The sequence below is a fragment of the Pelodiscus sinensis genome, chromosome 5 (assembly GCF_049634645.1).
Source record: "Pelodiscus sinensis isolate JC-2024 chromosome 5, ASM4963464v1, whole genome shotgun sequence".
In the NCBI taxonomy this organism is placed as follows: Eukaryota; Metazoa; Chordata; order Testudines; family Trionychidae; genus Pelodiscus; species Pelodiscus sinensis.
In genome coordinates this window covers 13,673,225-13,695,714 of record NC_134715.1, presented here as the reverse complement: position 1 = coordinate 13,695,714, position 22,490 = coordinate 13,673,225, and the positions used below count along the sequence as shown (strand labels likewise).

The 22,490-nt window shown below is 44.1% G+C and overlaps 1 protein-coding gene across 5 annotated transcripts in view; it reads left to right on the top strand.

The window, feature by feature from the left end:
- Positions 1 to 22,490, top strand: part of MAPK10 (mitogen-activated protein kinase 10) — a 261,308-nt gene that overhangs the window by 124,162 nt on the left and 114,656 nt on the right. For 4 of the 5 annotated variants that reach the window (XM_075929539.1, XM_006115341.4, XM_006115340.4 and 1 more), the window contains exon 3: positions 13,225 to 13,296. In XM_075929539.1, coding sequence (XP_075785654.1) covers positions 13,231 to 13,296 — 66 coding nt within the window. In that variant the 5' untranslated portion in view covers positions 13,225 to 13,230. Of the gene's footprint in view, positions 1 to 13,224; positions 13,324 to 22,490 lie in introns of all 5 variants that reach the window. The other variant, XM_075929540.1, reaches the window with a different exon arrangement.

Here is a 22,490-nt window from a genome sequence, read left to right as displayed (position 1 = left end):
ACTAAAGCCCTTAGTCCGAACTAACGTTACTCCTCATTTTTTGAGGAGTAATGTTAGTTCGGACTAAGGGCTTTAGTCTGAACTAACGCGTCCCGGCACGCACTTCCTGGCGCGCTGGTGAGATCATGTTAGTGAAGCGTGGGATATTTAAATCCCCGTTTCAATAACTACTTCGATCGTCTCCATTTGCATCCCTAGTCCGAACTAGGGATGCAGTGTAGACGTACCCTGAGACACAAGAGGGACACTAGCAGAGGGCACCAGGATGGGCCCCTGTTAGGCATGTACCCTAGAAGGGGTTTTGAGTGACTCACAGAAGACTGTGTGACTTGTCCAGAGGGCTGAGGACCCAAAAAGGCTTTTAAAAAAGACAGTGCAGGCACATGCACGTGGTCAGATGGGAGTGCTCACAGGAGGGGAGTGCCACCCCATTATACTTAGACAGCAGATATAGGGAAGTGATTATTCCCCTTTATTCAGCACTGGTGAGGCTACATCTGGTGTACTGGGTCCAATTCTAGGCCCCCATTACAGAAAGGATGGAGAAAGTCCAGTGGAGAGCAACTAAAATGATTAGGGAGCTGGAGCGCATGATCTAAGAGGAGAGGCTGAGGGATTTGGGCTTATTTAGGCTCAGAAGAGTGAGGGGGAATTTGACAGCAGCCTTCAGCTTCCTGAAGAGAGGTTCCAAAGAGGATGGAGAGAAGCTGTTTTCAGTAGTGACAGTGGAACAAGGAGCAATGGTCTCAAGTTTCAGTGGGGCAGCTCTAGATTGGATAGCAGGAAAAACTATTTCACTAGGAGGAGGAGGAGGAGGACCCAGAGGAGCTCCATGTCTTGCAGGATTGAGGAACAATGTACCCAAGATCCACCAAAATATGTGTTGCATTTTCAAACTATTGGTTTGCCTGTATAGATGGTTTTCTCCTAATCATCTCTTCTCCAGTAGTTCAAATGCATTTTTTCATTAGCAATTCATTTACAACCGGAGTTTCTTATTTAATTGAAGAATTATATTCTTCCAATGAATGTGTCTGATGGAGAATTTTAATCTTTCATCCACTTGGGTCAGTAAGCTCCTTCATACTCAGCAATGAAGGGTCACATCTCCAGCTCTTGTCATACAGTTTCTTTGCATGAAGCATTATTTCAAAAGTTCTAATGCAGTGATTTGATATTGGTTTGGGAACAAAGAAATCAGTATCTCAACAAAGGGAAGCAGTTAATAATGATCTGCAAATTCTTTTTAAAAAGACTAGTAATAATAATTCATGTAACTAATTTATAAACAAGAAACCCTATGATAAAGTATCTCTGCATTAAAGTTCACTTCTGTGTTGCTGTATTTCTGCTTACTGGAGAATGAGTTACCTGAGTCCAGTGGTGTTCAGTGACAGCAGTCAGGGCTTCTTCAGTCATGAATGACCAGCAAATCCAACATGAGCGCTTGTAATCAATATTATTGGATTTAGCTCCTCTTCCTATTCTGTAGAATCATAGTTGTTATAGTTGTCATCCCTTGCAAAATACATTGAGATACATGAAGGTGCCACAAAAGTACAAATTACTAATTATCCCAAAATTTTCTGTGAATATGGCCTTTGTCCAGACACTGAGAAAATTTTGTCTTCCTTACAGGCAAGCTTTGCCCTGATTATTGTACATGCTTGCCTTGACAGAACTGACTGGGTTTTCTTTCTTGTCTACCTTCATCAGACTGGCCTTATGGAAACCCAGCTGGAGCAATCAGCAGACTTTACAGGACTCTCTGTCTTTTGGATAACCAAGAATTTCAGCTAAGTAGGGGTACATCTAGACTGCAGAGTCCAAGGAACGAGCCTGCTTTTCTGAATTTTGGAAAAGCGGACTTTTCAGCATTCCCTTTAAACCTTCAGAGGAAGAAGGGATGTTCCGGAAGAGGCTTTTTTTCTGACATTTGGCCCAGTGTAGATAGTCTTTTTGACATTTGGCCTCTTTCAGAAGAAAAGCAGAAAAAGATAGGCAAATTGCGGTTTGCAATTTGCATATCTTTTTCCAGTAGAACTTTGCAGTATAGACACAGCCTAGGGTATCAATAATCAGAGTCTGACTATAATATTATATGATTTGTCTGTTAGCTGTTCTGTACCACAGTGACAAAAATAAAACAGAAAAAAATTGACTTGCTGTTCTTTGAGTGCATCTGAATAGAGCACAGTGAGGACACCCGTGCAGTTGATCGTAACCATTAGAGGATAATATTTCAGTGATATCAGCTTTTCTTGACTATATTAATAGAATTGCTACAGCTCAGTAGATGCACAAGAAGGCTAGCAGCAGAAGTATTTATATTATTAGCTCCTTGGGATCAGATGGGTCTGTTTGATTCCAGGATATACTCACTGGTTCTGTGTAACTGACTCAGAAAGACTTGTAGTCATTACTGTAATAAACTTGTGTGTGTTAAATATGGGTAAAGTATTTCAAATGCATCTTTCATTGATATTGCAGTCTAATGCTTTTATCTATAAATTGTGGAATTTATGTCATTTCCACCAGTAATAAAATGCAAAACATATATACTTGGAAGGAAATGAAACTGAGTTTGTATTATGTGTGGAGATTGTGTTTTAGAGGGTTTTAAAAATGTTGTTCATTATATATCTTGAGGAAATTTTATCACCGACATTTATCAGAAGTAAACAGTTTTTACTGATTTTTCCAGTGTGTCATAAGTTTATTCCCCTAGAATGCATATGAAATCATGAATACTGTAGATCAGGCCTGGGCAAAATACGGCCTTTGGGCCGGATGCGGCCCACCGAGACACCCATGGAAAGCCCCAGGCAGGCTTCCCAGCCCTGTGTGCCCAGCAGAAAGACTGCTGCAGGGCTCAGTTTCTGTTCTAAAACTGGAGGGAGGGGATTTTAGGAGCCACCCGGCCCCATCACATTCCCATTGGCTGGTTTCTGGCAGAAGCCAGCCAATGGGAGCTGCTTGTTAGAATAAAAGGCAGCTAAGAAGAATCACGCCTCCTCTCCTGGGCTCAATTTTTCACAAAGCTCATGGCTAGGCAAGCAGGCTGGCTGGGAAACATTTTAAGCTCTGCAGGCAGGCAGGCTAGTTTGGCAGCTGGCAAGTAAGTCTCTTAGCCACAGCCTGCTTCTGGCACCCCAGCCCTTTCCTGCCCCGACTCTTTCCTCCCTCCCCACCACTCAACATACCCAAACCCTCTGTACTCCTCTTACACCCATACTCCCTCCAAGATCTGGTACCCCAATCTCCTGCCCCAGATCACAATCCCCTCCTACCCTAGATCATATCCCAAACCCCAGCATTCCAGTCCCCTGCCCTTGGTCACAACCGCCTGCTTCATCCCAACTCCCTCCCAGAACCCAGTGCCCCTCCTGCACCCCAGTCCCTTACCCTAAGCTCCCTTCTGCACCAAAGCTCCATTCCAGACCCACGTATCACCTCCATTAATATCATGGAAGAGTGCAGCCCTCAACCACTTTCCAAAATCTTGGAGTGGCCTCCCATAAAAAAATGTTGCCCACCCCTGCTGTAGATTGAACTTTTTATGAAAGGTTGACTTTCTACAGTTATTGAATCAAACAAATACTGAGTTGATTGAGAAATTAATTCATCTGAAGCTTAATGTACAGTTTTTGCACACAGTCTCGATGTATGCTTTACATTTTTTTAATGTCTTATCTTTCGTGGCTTATACTGACATTAATAATAAAGTACGTTATACTGAAATAGCTGTGACTTTACTGTGGATGTTAAGAATGGAATGTTACAGGTGAGAAAGGCAGGCCTAGCTCATGCATAAATAACTTTGGAAGGGAAGAAAATTAATGGCTATGAAAGTTCATCATGTGAATCCTGCTTAATAAAAGTCAATTGTGTTTATATAGTATATTGTGTGCAAACCAAATTCAATCTTGTCTATGGAGCTACAGTTGTCATCTCCATAAAATCTTTGATATATTCCTTACCTCTTTGCTTTTCTGTATACAAAAATGAAATGAGATTCAGTAACAGCATTCTACAATTGTCATGGCTCAATTCCCCAACCTGCCAATGAAATATAGACAGCAGAAGAATCCCATTTGTGCTCTACAGACAGTCATTTTAATAATGACCAGCATTAATTAGAATTTCAACTTTGGGGCTGTCGTGGCTCAAATCCCCAACCTGATACTCTGAATGTAGAGATGGGGAGCTGGCTAGTAGAATAAACTCTGTAAAATCTGTCTGTGACTTCCAGAGACAAACTTGTTTGATCTCAGTCCCCCTGAGATCCAAAAAGACGAAGATGGATTTCTTGCGACCACCATCCAAGTGAATAAAATATAAAATAAACCCTTTCCTAGGGAAGAGATCATTTGGGAACCCCCTCCCTAAAGCAAAGCTCTACCCACTGCCCCAGTCAATAAAAGTTTTGGCCTTATTATGATTGTAGGGCATAGAGACTTCAAACAAAATCAGCACCCTATTGTGCTAGGCACTGACCAAAGCATAGCAAGAGACAGTCCCTTGCCCATAAGAGCTCTCAATCTACAGACTGGGAGGAAAACAGAGTCACAGATAGTTGAAGTGACTTGCCCAAGGTCACACTGACCACCAATAACAGACACAGGCAGGGGCAGATGACCATTTTGCGGGGCCCAATGTAGCACAATTTCACGGGGCCCCCCTTTGCCACGGCGCATGTGCGGTGGTGCTATGGTGCATGCGCAGGGCTTCTTGAAGCGCGGGGCCAGGGGCGGCCACTCTGCTCTCCCTGCCCTATATCCACCCTTGGACACGTGTCCCATGGGCTTCACTCCGGTGTCTGATCCATTAGACCAGTGTTTGTCAACCTCGCGGAGCCCATGGAGATGTCTCACGGAACCCTGGGGCTCCGCGGAGAACGGTTTGAGAATCTGGAAACATCGATAGGTACAACACATACAATCAGTGGACCGCTGGAGCTCCGCACACATTTTTACGCATCTAAAGGGCTCCGGAGCCCAAAAAGTTTGAGAACTGCTGCATTAGACCATAATATCCTCTTCTCCAATCCTTACTCAGGAGGAATTTCCATCGGCTTCAGTGGAAATTTTTTTTCCTGGAAGGACTGCTTAATCAGGCCTTTCTTTTTATTTTTTAAAGTTCCTGAGGGATTAAGTATGAGGGGTTTTTTAACATTAAAAAGCTGAGAATAGAAGTTTGAGTGCTTACTCATTACAGCAAATGATACAAGAAGGACTCTGTAATTGATAGCTAGCAATGAATTTGTATAAAACAGTAAACAATTATTTTTCTTCTTTACATTGGAACACTCCTTTATTACTGAAAATGGGACCTTTTTTAAATCTTCAAATTGTCCTAACTATCAAAGCAAAGAGGGCCTCAATATATAATGGGGAATGAGTTTCAGCACAATTAAAAGACATTTTTTATTTTAAACTGATTAGTTCTGTATTCACCTGAGAAATACATCATACTGTGTTTTTCATGAAGAAGACTTTAATGATTTAAATTGCCAAGGGAGGTGGTGGAATCTCCCTCTCTGGAGATATTTAAGAACAGGTTAGATAGACATCTGTCAGGGATGGTGTAGACGGAGCTTGGTCCTGCCTTGAGGGCGGGGGGCTGGACTCGATGACCTCTCGAGGTCCCTTCCAGTCCTATGATTCTATGATTGTGTGATGGGATTTTTAAAAAATTCCATGCGTGAGTTTATTACATGTCAAAACGAAGAGCTTTTTACAGATTGTAAATAATCTGATGAAATAAATATTCTAAGTACAGTGAATTTTTCAAGGACAAAAGGTTTCTACATTAGAAAAGTGTGCTATATAAATAAAAGTTCTGAGTGGTTATAAGAAATATCTTGAAAGGAGGGTCATATGGTCTGACAACCCTATGGGCGTCTAGCAAAGGAGTTAATTCCTTGCTCTCCAGCATGCAAGGTTGAGTAATGAGGCTGAACTTCAGTATGAAAACCCCATAAAGCTCACAGTAGGTGTACAAAAAACCAAACAACCAAACGAACAAAAACAGTAACAACCTTGTAAACTTTTGCTCATCTAGAATGAATGAAATATTACTAATTAATTGTGATCATCCCCAAGAACTCTGATTGTGGGCAGGCAAGTGTATTTTTCTCTTTGATATGGTAAAGTTTTATGAGTCTGGTTCTAAGAGGTTCTATGCACTCCTAGTATCCACTGACTGCTGTTTTTGTGTTAGTGCTTAGCATGCATGAAAATCAGACTAACAACTTTGCAAGATCGGTCTTAAAAAAATAAAATAAATAATTTTTTTCTAAAAATCTTCATTCCCTAAAACTTCGGGCAATTAAGAAGAATGCCATTGAGAGGGCAAAACTATATCCTCTTTTTGCAGGTCTTTTAACCCAGCTTCATTTAACAAGAAGAAGCACGCAAAGCAGAGCATATTAAAAACAAATTAATAGATTGACAGACCTATGGAAGGAATTCAGCAAAAGCTTCTTACCTCTGCTTTTAGTCTTCTTAATTTGGCACTGTCTACACTGCAACAATGGGGTGGTTTCAGCATGTGTAGAAATGCCTAAAATAACTTTAATTTAGCTAGCTTAGGTTCCAGAGCAGTGAAAGTACAGTAGCACAGATTCTGACTCAGGCAGCTTGTCTAGAACCTCAACCAACTAGCATGTATTGAAGTTTATGCTGCTGCTGTAGATTAACAACTCTAGTACCTAAGGCAGCGAGCTTAAAGGTAGCTGGAGTATATCTACACAAGCAGCAGCTGCAGCCACACCCTGGGATTGCACTATAGACAGACTCTTAAAACTTTAATTTTACAATTGGTAAATGGAGAGGAGCTAATCTTTAAGGCTACAATCTAGTGTGATACCTGTAGCTCCTGTGGTGGCTGAGGTTAGCTGTTTGCATGCAGTATGCATGCAGGGAATCTGATGAGGTTGTACTCAGGTGAGTAACCCAAACTGCTGCAGCCACAGTGCTATTTTTAGCATAGTAGCTTGCCCAGAACTGATGTGTGTATGTCTGCCCAAGCTGGGAATCACACTGTTGTGTAGAAATTCTTCAAGGACAGATAATCTCTCCGATCATTCTAATTTGTAAAATGGGTGATTCTGTTTTTAGAGTCCCCAACTTAACATTTCAGTCCTTACTGTTAAATGTAGAGTGAACCAGCTGGAATAAACAACAGTTGCAGGTACTTATCCCCAGTCAATATTATATCTTTGGGGTCAATGGCTGGGTATCTAAATGCTGAGACTTGAAAATTTGGCTCAGAATGAGTTGCCTAAAATCACACAGAAGCCAGCAGCAGAACCAGAATTAGAAGTAATCAATTTCTTATTCTTACTTCTTATTCTCTAATCACTAAGCCCTGGTCTAAACTAGGGAGTTATTTTGAAAGAATCCCCCATATTTCAAAATAATAAGCAAAGCGTCCACACTACCAAGCCCATTATTTTGAAATAACAGGCTGGTTATTTAAAAAACTGAACTCCTGTTTTCCTTGGAGAATAATGTTTATTTTGAACTAATAGCATTAGTGTGGATGCTCCACTGCTGCTATTTTGAAATAACTACTTAGCAGAATAGTGATAGAAATGTAGCCGTGTTAGTCTGGTGTAGCTGAAACAAAATACAGGACTATGTAGCACTTTAAAGACTAACAAGATGGTTTATTAGATGATGAGCTTTCGTGGGCCAGACCCACTTCCTCAGATCAAATAGTGGAAGAAAATAGTCACAACCATATATACCAAAGGATACAGTTAAAAAAATGAACACATATGAAAAGGACAAATCAAATTTCAGAACAGAAGCGGGGGGGGGGGGAGGGTAAATGTCTGTGAGCTAATGATATTAGAGGTGATAATTGGGGAAGCTATCTTTGTAATGGGTAAGATAATTAATGTCTTTGTTAAGACCCCGGCGTAAAGTGTCGAATTTTAGCATGAATACCAGTTCAGAGGATTCTCTTTCAAGTGCAGTCTTAAAAGGCTTTTGAAGCAGGATGCAGGTAATTAAGTCGTTGAGACAATGTCCTTTCTGGTTGAAATGGCAAGAAACTGTTTTTTCTTTGTGATCCTGTCTAATATCTGTTTTGTGGGCATTGATCCTTTGGCGAAGTGTCTGAGACGTTTGTCCAATGTACATAGCAGACGGACACTTTCGGCACACGATAGCATAAATTATATTTCTAGATGCACAGGAATATGTGTTCTTGATCTTATAACTCACTTGGTTAGGTCCAATAATGGTATCAGCAGAGTGAATATGTGGACAAAGCTGGCAACGGGGTTCGTTGCAAGGGAAGGTACCAGGGTTGGTATTAGTGTGGTATGTCCTGTGGTTGTTGGTAAGAATCATCTTGAGGTTGGGTGGTTGTCTATAGGAGACTATGGGTCTGTCTCCCAGAGCCTCTGGGAGTTTGGTATCCTGTTCCAGTATAGGCTGTAGTTTATTGATAATGTGTTGAACAGGTTTAAGTTGGGGGTTGTAGGTGATGACAAGTGGTGTTCTATTGTTGGTTTTCTTGGGTCTGTCTTGAAGTAGATGGTTTCTAGGTATTCGTCTGGCTCTTTCAGTTTGCTTTTTTATTTCTCCGGGTGGGTAGCTGAGGTTTATAAATGCTTGGTAGAGATCCTGAAGTTTCTGGTCTCTATCAGTGGGATTAGAGCAGATGCGGTTGTATCGAAGGGCTTGGCTATAGATGATGGATCGTATGGTGTGTTCTGGATGGGAGCTGGAAGCATGTAGGTAACTGTACGAGTCAGTGGGTTTTCTGTAGAGGGTGGTGTCTAATTTTCCATTGTTGATTTGTACTGTGGTATCCAGGAAATGGATCTCTCGTGTACAATGGTCCAGGCTGAGGTTGATGGTGGGGTGTAGGTTGTTGAAATCTCTGTGGAATGTCTCCAGTGTTTCTTGGCCATGCATCCAGATCATAAAGATGTCATCGATGTAGCGTAAGTAGAGAAGGGGTAAAAGGGGTCGGGAGTTGAGGAAACGTTGTTCTAGGTCAGCCATAAAGATATTAGCATACTGTGGGGCCATGCATGTACCCATGGCTGTGCCGCTGATCTGGAGAGTAATTTGAAGTAATTACTTTACTTTGCAGAGTAATTACTTTACTTTTCAGAGTAATTTGAAGTAATTACTCCCCAGTGCTTCCTACGGCTCTAAGTTGAAGTAGCATGTCCATATTAACAGATTCTGCCTCAAACTAATTTCAAGGCTTCGCCATAGTGAGAATACACTATTTTGATTTTGTTATTTCAGGTAGGGGATGTTAAGTTTAGATTACTTGGCTAATCAAATAGTTGATGCAATTTACATCAACTATTCAATTAGTCGATAAGGTGCCTCTACCACACTTCAAAGGCGAAAAGCGCTGGGCGGGGGAGCACAGAGCCAGTTGGGGACTCAAGCAGTCCCCTATTGGTCCCATGCTCCCCACGGCATTTCAAAGCAGCAGCGCTGCATGGAGCCCAGGGTCAGCGGGGAAATTCTCAGCTAACCCTAGGCTCCACATGGTGCTGCTGCTTACTGATAGAGGCAACTGCTGTGTCGACTATGGCAACTACTGTGTCAACTAGATATTCACATCCTTAATTTCAGGAGTTATTATTTTGAATTTATCATAGAATACTAGGACTGGAAGGGACCTCAAGAGAATTTAATTATTTCAAAATAATTTCCTAGTGTAGACATGCTCTCAGTAAATCTACTTCAAAGTTCTCTGCCTTTGCACTTGGTTTACTCTTTCTATATACTGAATACTTTCTCTAAGCCATTTATATTTCATTACTACTTCTAAGCTCCTTCTCTCTTAACATTCCTGCTCCAACAGCTCGATTTAGGAATTAGACTAGTGAAACAATAATTTTTAAAGACTTTACTATACTGTACTATTTTTTTTATTTTACTGTAAGATTTCTTAGTCAAAGATAAATTCTTCTTGCTGGGATTTAATCTAATGTTTTACCTAATTAATAAATGTTTTCATCGCTTTGCCAGATATTTAAAAATAGTGATAGCATAGGTTTAATGGAGACATATACATCCCTCTTCTATATTGTTAATATATAGCATGATATGTTTATCTACTTGTAGATTTCACTTCTCAGAGGCTTTTAATGTCTCAGACTTCCTACCAATCTCCTAATCTCTAGAAATAGCAGCATTAACAATTTTCTATTGTTATAGTACTAAACTCTAATTTAAAAATTGAACTTTTGGGGTATTGGTGAAAACATGAACTTGTCTGTTCTCTCAGAACCCAATTCAACAAAACATTCAGGCATGGGTTTATGTCCTGTTCTGAACTGGGGGTCTAAATATGTGGGAAATCTGAATACTTATAATAGCAGATATGCCTAAATAAACCCAGGATGTTCCTCTCTTGATTTGCATATAGAGTGCCTCTGTGCATGGGTTTTCTTTCCTCCACGTGGAAGGGTTTCAGATGACCCTACAAAATTAAACTTCCAATGCTCCATGCATCCCAAGGAAGAAGAGTTGGAATGAGGGAAGCACATCATTTCCACTTTATCCTTTATGCTCATGGAAGATAATCCCCTGTTTCTGGAAGCTGCTGTAGTCAAGGAGAGTCCCTGGTAGCATGGCTGCAATGTAACCATGTTACAAGGGAACTGGGTAAGGGCCAAAGTGACTGTGGGTTTCAGGTCCTCTGGGAATGTGGTCCTGGCCTCCTGTGGATCCCAGGGGATCTTCCAGGGCTAGGGAAACTTTTCCTTGAGAAAACAAATCCCTCTGATTGCCCCTTAATGAGATGTACAGTTTCACAAGGGAAACAATGACCCTTTGCTAGTTTTTACCATGGATGGGAAAATCTGGGCCACAAATTCTTCCAAAACATTTAGAAGCAAATTAGATGTACCAGCAACTTGGTGTTTGATTCTAATCTTAGATTTATTAATATGCGCCCTTAGGGTACGTCTAAACTACTTTTTTTTTTAAAGAGGATACTCAAATTCTGCAGGAATTTGCATATCTTCCTCCTATCACTTTTTTGAAAGCGGGTCTTTCAAAAATAAAAGCGGTCTGGACATGTTTTTCAAAAAACTGGTCTTCCTTAAAAAAGAGGTTTACGCAGTTTTTCGAAAAGGGTTTTTTTTTTTTTTTTTTTTTAGAAAAAAAACCATGTCCAGACTACTTTCACTTTCGAAAGACCCAAAAGCAGAGAGCGGGAAGAGGGGGTTAGACAGACAGTCTGGGCCCTGGCAACCAAACTGGGAAGGAAGCTCGAATCACACTAGGAATCGTTTGTGAGAGTGAGTGGAAGGAGATCTCCGACTCCAACCCCTCCACCTTAGCTCTGCCAACAGAGCAGATCAGCCCAGCCTTAATGAGCAAGGGTGTCCAGACTGACCAGTGGAGCGACTTTGCCCCGCCACTCCAGAGACTGCTCCCAGGGCTCCAGCTGATAGGAATGGTTCGATGACACTTGCTCTGTGCTGCTGTAAGCCCATCAATTATTCAGGGAGCTGAGGGTGCTCAGCACCTCGGGGAACCAGCCCCCCCAGCTAGGTCCCTGCTAAGGAGGTCAGCACCTCACCATGGGCCCCATGATTGGAAATTTGGGCCTAAATGTTTTTCCAAGGTTCAATAACCAAGTCAGTGGCAGAGTGGGCTGGCACCCCCCCCTCTCACAAACACACCCTGGGGCACGCACAGATAAGGCATTTTGAACTATGTATTGCACTCTTTCATGGAATAGGCCTCAGACCTGTGTGTGTGTGTGAGTCTATCCAGCCAGTCTTGTCCTTTTCTCTCCTATGGTGAGCGCTGTGGGTAAAGGACTTAGGGGTATTCTACAGTCCTGATCAAATTTTCTCTATTTCACTCAAAAGTTGACACCTGAAGAAACAGTGCTCGATGCAGATCTAGGGGCTCATCTAGACTATGCTTTTTTTTTTTGGCACCTCCCTTTTTCAAAAACCTGTGTAAACCTGATTTTTTGAGGAAAAGCGGCTTTTCGGAAAGGGGGGGTTGCCAAAAAAACGCATCTTGAGACTACTTTCACTTTCGAAAGCTCCTGCAGAATTTGCATGTCCTCTTTCAACACTTTAGCATAGTCTAGATTAGCCCTAAATGTTTCAGTTAGCCTGTAAGTCTTCAATGGGACATGACAAAACCAAACATCTCTGAACTTTGGAAAAGCTGGGATCAAAACTGAACTTTACCTCTTTGATCCATTTCTAAAAGAAAAGTAGGTAAATGTTTAACTGAAGCCTTATTCCTTTTATATTGCCCTTGTGTCATGCTTGTGAGTGTACACCCCCATTGTGGGTATGAGGTGACAATATTTTGGAAGAGTTATGACGGAACTGGCAGGAAAAGTAATTGAAACATGTGTGCGAGAGGGACAGAGATGGAAAAATCCTGTTTGTCAACCTGGACCAACCCGGCAGCACCCCAGCTACTCTGCCCCAGGCGTCCTGATTCAGCCGCTGCTGGTCAGTTTCAGCAGCTGATCAGTTTCAGCAGCAGCTGACTTGGGGACACCTGGGGTTCTTAAGTTGAATCTGTATGTAAGTCAGAACTGGCGTCCAGATTCAGCCGCTGTTGAAACTGATCAGTTTCAGCAGCGGCTGAATCTGGACGCCAGTTCCGACTTACATACAGATTCAACTTAAGAACAAACCTACAGTCCCTATCTGGTACGTAACCCGGGGACTGCCTGTACTGAGTTTCTGTATGATAACTGGCCCTAGACCAGCAACTATAATTCCAACTGCCTGTTTGTTACATTTGAGCCACACTCTGGCTTTAGGTTACACCTGGCAAGATGACCTCAGTGCCCTTTTGTTATGAATTTTCTCAAAACCACGTGGTCTGCAACCTGCAGCCCTTTCCTTGTGCACTTTTTTGTAGTTCTATGTGTTGGAATTACAGAATGCCGCACTAGAGCTAAGATAAGTAGTAGGAGTTGCAGGAGGAACCATAGAATCTCTCATGTTGGGCCAACCTGCAGTTCTAGCCTCTGAACTTCAAGGGCTCAATTTCACACCTGCTGGTGTAGGAAATTGCAGATTGTGTTGGATGGCATGAAGGGCAGACTTGTATCTAATGATTTCAAGTTACTACTAAGCTAGGTTGCATTGAAGGCTCTATGGGTTTTTTGAACGGTAAATGTAGTTCCAAATCAGCAACAGGCATATGATTTTGACTCCCTCACCCCCCCCCTTTTTTTTTTAAATTGCAGGTATTTATGAGCCGCCATTTCTTGTACTACTGCAGTGAACCTACCCTGGATGTGAAGATTGCCTTTTGTCAGGTGTGTGTTCCTTACAGGTAAAACAAGGTACAGTATATACTTGTACTTCCATGTTTGATATACATATTACAATATCCCTGTAGAAGTACAGTAGAAGCCCAGTACAGGCTACTAAACTGTGAGAATTAACAAGCAGAAAAATACAATAGAAAAATAGATAATACATCAGAGTTTACATTTCCCACTTATTTTGACCATCATAGTTTGGTTTTAATCATTTATGACTATGCTTTGCAATAGCTACTGAACTGGTGTACCGTAAATTAGCGAATATAGCCCGTAGGTTGTCCATGCTTTTACCTCCCCCCCCCCCCCCGCAGGGTACATATGTCCATGTCTTATGCAATTTTATTTTTACTCATATTACAAGAAGACAAGATCAACATAATAAAATCAGCACCTTCTTTTCTCCACTTGCGAACAGACTTTTCATTAACGGAAAATTTTCTGCCTGCTGCTCTATTGCCATTTTCTTTTGCATATGTAACAACAGATAGTTTAAAATCAGCTGTATATCATTTGCATCTTTAAAAATATTTTCTTAGACTATATTTGTTATAAACTGAAAAAGTTCTAAAACATTGTGATTGGTGTAGGTTTGATATACTGGTAATAGGGTAGCGCTTATTGTTTTTTTTATAGCTCAGCGGCCTCAGCCCTGGTTCATTACTCGTATAACAAGACCCAGTATTATCGGGCTGCATGACGTCGTAATCTTCAATCTTTATAGCTGGCAAGTGGCAACCACATCAAAGACCACCAGATTCTTTTATGAAGGCGGCAGAAGTCTCTGCAGGTTATATACGTCCTCGGGTATTCTAATACATATTTTTACACATGATAGAAAAACTGTGGGTAATACATGAGTGTGTGTTATACTTGAATGCGTGTTATATTCGCTAATTTACGGTAATTTTTATATAAACAGAGCCTTTTTATACACAATATGGAATTTACGGTATGTCTATAATACAAAGTTAATTCGAAATAACAGCAGTTATTTCGAATTAACTTTAATAGCGTCTACACAGGCAAACCGCTATTTCGAAATAAATTAAAAATAGCGGAGCCCTTAATTCGAATTTGGTAAACCTCATTCTACGAGGAATAACGCCAAATTCGAAATAGCTATTTTGAATTAAGTGCTGTGTAGACACTTAATTCAAAATAGGGGGCCTCCAGCCCTTACCACGGAGGCCTGGTGGCCACTCTGGGCATAACCAGGAAAACTTCCTCTCCTCTCTCCCAGCCCCAGAGCCATTAAAGGGGTAGACCCTGCCCACAGTGTGTGTGCCAGCTCCAAGCCTGCCAACCCAAAACATGAGCCAGCAAGCCACTGGCAGCCAGCCCTCCACCACTCCCCAGGAGCAGTCTGCCAGCTCTCAGGAGCCTGACGGGGGCTGGAGAAGGCGGGCGCCTTCCTCGTCCAGGGTGGAGATCATGGACCTTATTCAGGTTTGGGAGGGATGCCCCCCAACGTCCATGATCTTAGCCCTAGATGGAGGAACACGGCTGTCTTTGGTAGGATAGCTGCCAGCCTGGCCACCAAAGGCCACATGCGAACACAGGAGCAGGTTTGCATGAAAGTCAGATTGGTCCAGCGAGACCCCCAGCCCTGAGCCCTGAGCTTCCCCTCCTCCTTCTTCCCCTTGCTTCCCCCTCCCCTCTCCCTCTCTCTCTTTCTCTCTCCCACCTTCTTTTCCCAGTCTCCCCGGACGTCCATCCCCCCCCCCAGTTTTGTTCAATAAACCCAGTCTCAATTTTTGAACATACGTGTCTTTTATTTGACATCAGGAAGGGGGGCTAGGGAGGGATAAGTGGAAGTACGTGAGGGAGGAATGGGGCACGAGTCCCTGGTGGGGAGGCCCGTGGAGGCCCTGAGGGCTCCTCAGGGTGGACTCTCTTCTTCAGGGACTCCTGGATCCTGACAGCCCCCGATGGACCCCCCGGATGGCAGCCTGCAGCAAGTGCAGCCGGGCTGATGGCAATGACCCCACGAGATTCACTGGCATGCCCGGGGCAGCTCTGGCTCCATGTGGCCAAGTGCTGTGGTGTCCCGAGTGTGGGCACTCAGGGCACTCCAAGACAGGACTGCTTTGCTGTCCCTCATCGAGGTAGACAAGCAAGCTGGGAACCCTGAGAACTGTCTGTTTTGGGTGGGGGTTGGGTCCCTTTAAGCACGGAGCTCAGTTAGTCCCAGGCAGCAGCCCCACACACTAAGCCCTAACTTGATGCCCTGCTGGCACTGGTTCCGGCCAGCCTTAAGTTCGGTTCAGGGTCCACTCAGTGTGGACGCACTATTTCGAAATAGCAAAATGCTATTTTGAAATAGTTTTTGTGTCTAGATGTGTTATTTCGAATTAGCGTAATTCGAATTAACTATTTCGAATTAAGTTAATTTGAAATAGTGCTGTAGTGTAGATATACCTTTAGATAATAAAACCTGGTTTAAGTTGAATCAAAAATTGGACCCTCTTAATCTCAGAAGAGAAATCTCTTAAGAGATGCACAGAAATATCCAAAAAGATTAATTAAAACACATTTTCTGTATTTTGTTTCAGGCCTTTGCACTGTAACACTAGAGAACTCACTTCTCTCTCACTAGAGAACTACTCTATAATCTCACTGTAGAACTGTCTTTGCCTTTGCATCTGTGCTGACAGATGAAGAAGAGTGATCAAATTTGTGTATGGAATACAAAGTATGTGGCTTACTGAAATTTATGTGACTGAAGTTCCACTATATTGAAGCCAGTTTTGTATTTTTAAGTTGATCTTGAAATTTTTCAGACGTGATGCTTTAAATTGTGCAAGGCTGAAACTAAATTCAATAAATGAAGTGCAGATGGAAAGATTAATTTGTTCAATTCTTGGTCATGTTAGTTAGGGAAGTTTAGCATTCATATGTTTTAAGAATCCAGAAATCATGAAGACATTTTCATTATCTAGATGAACATGTTTTCTTTCCTATTCAATTTTCCTGTAGCATGACTAGTGCCTGAGCATTGTCTCTCCATTTATTTTTCGGATAGCCTCAGACTACCAGAGCTCTATGTCTATACTGCAGAGCTTTTCCGGGATACCAGAGGAAAAGGAATGTGTCTGCTTTCCAAAAAATTTTTGGAAAAGCAGACATGTTTTTTCTGCAATCCTGTAAACCTTGTTCTACAAAGAAGAAGGGATGTTCTGAAAGAGGGGTTTTCCCCCGACATTTGGCCCCATGTCAATGTGCCAATTGTCGGAAAAGCCTCTTTCAGAAGAAAAGCGAAAAAAGATACGCAAATTGTGGTATCTTTTTCTGACTTTTCTTTGTAGTGTAGATATAGCCTGGGTGATGACAAGCATAATATGTGTTTCTTGATCACTGAGTACAGTTTTGCATTCTTAAAAAGAACATTACATTTAATACTTAAGCTGCAAATACATTATATTAGGTCCAAGTAACTGAAAAGCAAGTAAAAATAATATTTGTTCTATGCTAGCATTTAATATAAAGGAGCAAAAAGGATTTTTCCTTTTCTCTGCACTTCACAAGGCACTTATGCTCAGAGTGAATCTGGATCATGTAATTTCATTTTTCAGTGTGACCATCTGCATTGAACATTTTCTTTTCCCAAATCCTCCTCTGCCTGAGTCAATTTTTCTCTCTTTGTTCCTCATCTACGTATTGGTCTTATTTGCTCAACTCCCCTTTGCACTATAACCATCTTTGGTAGTTAGCAACATCTCATAATTCAGCTAAACTCCCTTTTTTGTCATCGTCATAGATGGGTTACTCTTACTTTTCATCCATAACTCCCTGACAGAGTTGAGGAAACTCCATCAAAACACTTTTATTAAAGCAAAATGACTTCTGAATGTGCTTACATTTTTTGTCAAAAATCCCATTTTAAATTAATGTGTTTGCATTTGCCTGAAAGAGTATTTAAGTTTTTGACAAAAAAACAAAAAAAACCTAAGTCTTTTTAAAAATAAATAATTGTAAAAAATTTTTGGCGGGAAATTTCATTTTCTGACTCTCGTTCTTAACTCTCTCTTTTCCCTGCCACTGAGACCCCATAGTAAAGATGTATAGTATTGTTTGCCTAGAGTTCTCCTCTCCCACTGTGAAGTATGCTGTATATGTCAATATACAAGTGCACCACTTGCACTGTGATCTCCAGTCTCAAATGAAATGACATCTCAAATGGTGTATCCCCCCTCCCTATTGCACCTGATTTAGATATGAACAGAGGAAAAGTTTTGTACCCCCTTTCCTCTGTATTACTCAGAATCACGAGCGGCTCAAGGAGAGCTGCCGGCAACTGGCACTCTAGGTGGAATGCACGATCGGCACCCCTGTCTCCATAGCCCTCAATGGTGTGATGTCATCATTGGGTGCCGTGTTAAACGTGGCACCCTACGCAACTGCCGAGGTTGCCTACATCCACGGGCCGCCCCTGCTCAGAATTCTGTTTATTAGGCTGTCAAGGAGTGCTTGGCACTCAGAGCACAGAATATGGGAGCCGTCAAGAAACCTTAAATACCTTGCCTCTATAGGCTCTGCTTTCAGAAACTTCCCAGAGTCACAGATGCACTGGGTCTGAGAAAAAACAAAACCAAAAACTGCCACCATAGAACCATAGAGCTGGAAGAGACCTCCGAAGGTCATCAAGTCCAGCCCCCTGCTCTAGGAAGGACCAATCCCAACTAAATCAACCCAGCCAGGACTTTGTTGATTTAGTTGGGATTGGTCCTGCCTAGAGTGATTTACCCTAAAAAGAAAGCAGGGGAGGTACACTTGAATTCCTCCCCCAGGGGGACCCCAAACTCTTTTGACCCAAAAGAGCTTGAAAAAAAAAAGAGAGAAACAAGCTGCCATCTCTTGTAGCTGACCGCTCAGTCTCATACACACAGACCCTCTGTTATATCCCAGGACACAAGAATCAAATCATCACCTTAAAAAAGTGATTTTTATTAACAAAACAGAAGATAAACTTGATAAAGCATACTTGGTTGCTAGGTGTTACAGAGCAACTAAGTAAAACAAATTAAAACACAGAGAAAACCTCTGGGCACAACTCTTAGACTGTGAATGGGGAGGGAAAGCATGGGTTCAGACAGAGAAGTTCAAACCAAATAATCAAAATAAAGAAAAAAATACCCTGATCGAGACTAGATACATATTCCCTTCTACTCATGATCCATGATGATCAGTATTTCCAGGTCCCAATTCACTCCCACGTGCAATATTTCTTACACGCATGGTAATTCTGATAACTGCACCTGCTCTCTCTAGCCCTTAACTTAGAATCACACAAAGGAAGAGCTGACCGGGTAGCTATATCCAATTCAGATTTCAGCACTGTCACCTCATGGGTTCTTCTGACCCCCTGTTAACACCCTTGTGTGACGTAGTGTGGGTACCTTGCTGGTTGCTAAGCTTGGGTTGTGAGTGACCTCTATTGGCTGCTGGCTGCAGCATGGCCCAGCAGGGCAGGGGATCAGTCATTATGCAAGGGGGCTTCGAACCTGTTTGACCGGTTATCTCCCAGGGAGCGGAACAATGGGAAGAAGGGGAATGGAGCCCTGGCTAGGGGCAGGGCTGGAAGTGAGTTAGTGAGGTTTCTGGCTGGTATCATGGAGGAAGCAGCCTAGGCAACGGGCTGGGATTTAGGGGCCCAGGCTCCCCCATCTCAAGGGGGCTGAGGCATCCTAGGCTTGCCCTGTAACCAGATTACATCTGTGCTGTGCTGTATCCTGGAGAAGCAATAAACTCCCTCTATTCTACTGGCTGGTGGAGTCTGTCCGTGCCATTACGGGGGTGCAGGAGATGGGAAAACCCCAACGCGCCGTCACACTGGTGTCAGGGGTGGGATACTCTGCAACCTGTGGATGGAGCTCCCAGAGGCGAGTGACAAGCGCAGTAGAAGCAAGGGCCTTAGAGCCAGGCATGCTGGAGACAGAGCGAAGCGGTTCCTGAGAATCGTGGGGCGCAGCAGCACTAGACCGTTGAGTCTGCACCGAGGGGACCAGCGGGGAGATGGCCTATGCCCAACTCTTGAAGGCAGAGCTGGTGAAGCTGTGCAGAGAGAGAGGCTTGCCTGTGCAGAACGCAACCAAGGCCCAGCTGATTGCCCGGCTGGAGGAGAATGACCAGTCACAGGGCTAGGATCCTATTCCAGTGGGGAGCAGCCAGACCCTCCCTGGGAGCGTGTCAGGCTCTGAGGGTGGGTGGAGCACTGGAACCCACCGGAGAGATGGGACAGCCTCCCAGGGGAACCCTGCAAACCGTAGTTCGCCCAGGGGAGGGTCCAACCCAGCGGAGCTGCGGCAACTAGAAATCCAGTTGCAGATGAAGGAATTGGAAGTCCAGGACCGTAGAGAGCAGCGACAGCATGAGCTGGTCATGGCAGAGCGGAGAAGTGGTGGGGCCCCGGCTGCTCCGAGTGCGGACGGGCCCCAAGGGCCCAGGGCGGCCAGAAGCTTGGAGAAGCTCGTGGTGGCCCAGTTGAAGGACATGGGCAACATAGACGGGTTCCTCAGCTCCTCTGAGAGGGCCTGTGGACTGCAACGGGTCCCCCCAGCTGACTGGCTGCAGGAGCTCATCCCCGCTCTGAATCAGGAGGCTGCCGGGGTGCTCAATCAGCTGGAAGACCTACAGCCAGAGGATTACAACCAAGTCAAGGAGGCCCTGCTGCACAAGTTCAGGCTGACCCCCGAGATGTACAGGAAGAAGTTCCAGGGGATACAGAGGGGGCCACCATCGTATGCGGATATGGCCTCCCGCCTGGTGCAATATTGCTGCAAGTGGGTGTCTGGAGTCGGAGCCCAGACCGCAGAGGAACAGCTCAAGCTGATCATGATGGAGCAGTTCTATAAAGCATGCACACCCAGCCTGAGGCTGTGGCTCAAAGACCGAAGTCCGGAGAACCCCCAGGAAGCTGGGAGGCTGGTGGATGATTTCACAGAGAGCCGGTCCGGGTATGAACGGGAGTCCCGGAGAGAAAGGGAATCGCGCAGAGACAGGTTCTTGGCTGTGCGACGGAGAGAGGCACTTCCGAGGCGAGACCCAGGGACCAGGACCACTCATCGGTGCCCCAGAAAACCAGGAAGGTACCCACACTACGTCACACCTTGCTAGCTATCTGAGTTTAACGCCTTGGTCACCGGGTGCTGGCCAGCACTCCTATCTATCATATAGGCCAATTAATGTTTTTCTCTTGCTGGATGCAGGATTTTGGATTTATATTTCATAGTGGAAGAGTGATGCTATAGTTATTACTACAGGTTGTATCTACCATAACTGGGATTCTCTAGTCTGGCAACATCCATGGTCTAGCAGGAGCACAGACGTTCCTGGATCACAGAGCCCAGGTGTAGAGAGGTCTGGCTCTGGGACAGGAGCTCATTGGGAGGACCGGTGATTCAGCCGGGAGCCCTGTGGAAGGAGCAGCGCAGTGGGGAGTTCCGGTACCAGCAGCCGGGCAGTAGCCAACCCCAACCACAGAGCTCCGGCCCAGCAGCAGTTAGAGCTCTGGCCAGGGAAGCCACGGCCAGCCAGGCAGCAGTGGGATTGGGCCGGAGCCCTAGTTGGGGGCGGGTGTAGGGTTGGGCGGTGGACCAGCACTTTGGCATGGGCCATGAAGGGAGGGGCCTCCCCTGGTCTGGCAAATACCTTCGATACGGTCCCCAGTGTGCTGGACCAGAGAGGTCCAACCTGTATTCAGTTCTTTTAGTCTTATTAAAAAGGATTTGGAGACACATGAAGAACTGTATTTATTCATAATGAATTCGATTAGCAAAATAAAATTAATAACAATGCTGGCAGCATTTTAACACTATTTATAACCTCTTTACGACAGTCTTTGAAGTCCCCTCAGTCTTCTCTTCTAAATGTACCAAATTTTGTAATGTTCCCCCATGTCTAGTACTATTCAATATTGTCATTAATGACTTGGATAAAGGAGAGGAGGGTGTTCTTCTAAAATTTGCTGATGACACCAAGCTCAGAATGGTTGTAAGCAGGGGCAGCCTGTGGACCTAGGCAAACTAGGCAGTTGCCTAGGGTGCCGCTGGCCCGGGCACCCGATGATGACGTCACGGCCATTGACGGCTGTGCAGGCAGGGGCACCGATTGCACCTTCCACCTAGGGTGCCAGCTGCCGCAGCCGCCCTCAGGCCACTCCTGGTTGTAAGCACTTTGGAAGACAGGATTAGAATAGAAAATCACCTTGCTATTAGAAGGAAAATATAAAACAAACCTGCAAAAACCTGACATATGACTGGAGCATTGTTATGGAAGGGAAGGACAGGCTGGGGAGAAAAGGTGAAGGAGTTCACTGAATGTAAGGGTGTGTCTAGACTACATGCCACCGTCGACGGAGGCATGCAGATTAGACAGATCGGCAGAGGGAAATGAAGCCGCGATTAAAATAATTGCGGCTTCATTTAAATTTAAATGGCTGCCCCGCTCTGCTGATCAGCTGTTTGTCGGCAGATCGGGGCAGTCTGGACGCGCCGCGCCGACAAAGAAGCCTTTCTTGATCGGCACAGGTAAACCTGGTTTCCACGAGGCATACCTGTGCCGATCAAGAAAGGCTTCTTTGTCGACGCAGCACGTCCAGACTGCCCCGATCTGCCGACAAACAGCTGATCAGCAGAGCGGGCCAGCCATTTAAATTTAAATGAAGCCGCGATTATTTTAATCGTGGCTTCATTTCCCTCTGCCGATCTGTCTAATCTACATGCCTCCGTAGACGGAGGCATGTAGTTTAGTCATACCCTAAGAGAGCAGTGTGACTGCTCAGACCTCCAGTATAAAGCAGGAGACATGCCAGTTGAAAATCTTTGGGTTAAGTTTAGAGGCAGGAGCAACAGAGGTAATGTCATGGTGGGTGTTTTCTATAGACCACCAGATCAGGTGGATGAGTAAGGTTGCCAGGTGTCCGGTATTGTACCGGACAGTCTGGTATTTGTGCATTCTGTCCAGTAAAAAAAAAAATCAGAGAATACCAGACATGTGCAATGTCCAGTATTTTCTGATTTTTCCGGCTGCCCACCGGCAGGGATGGGAGACCGGCTGGGAGTCCCAGCTTGGAGGCGGGGCCACAATTGCCACCGGGAGCCCTCAGTCGGTTGAGTGTGAGGAGGAGGGGAAGCCTCTTCCTCACTCCTGCATTGCCGGGAGCCTGCGCAGGACAGGCAGCAAGTGCC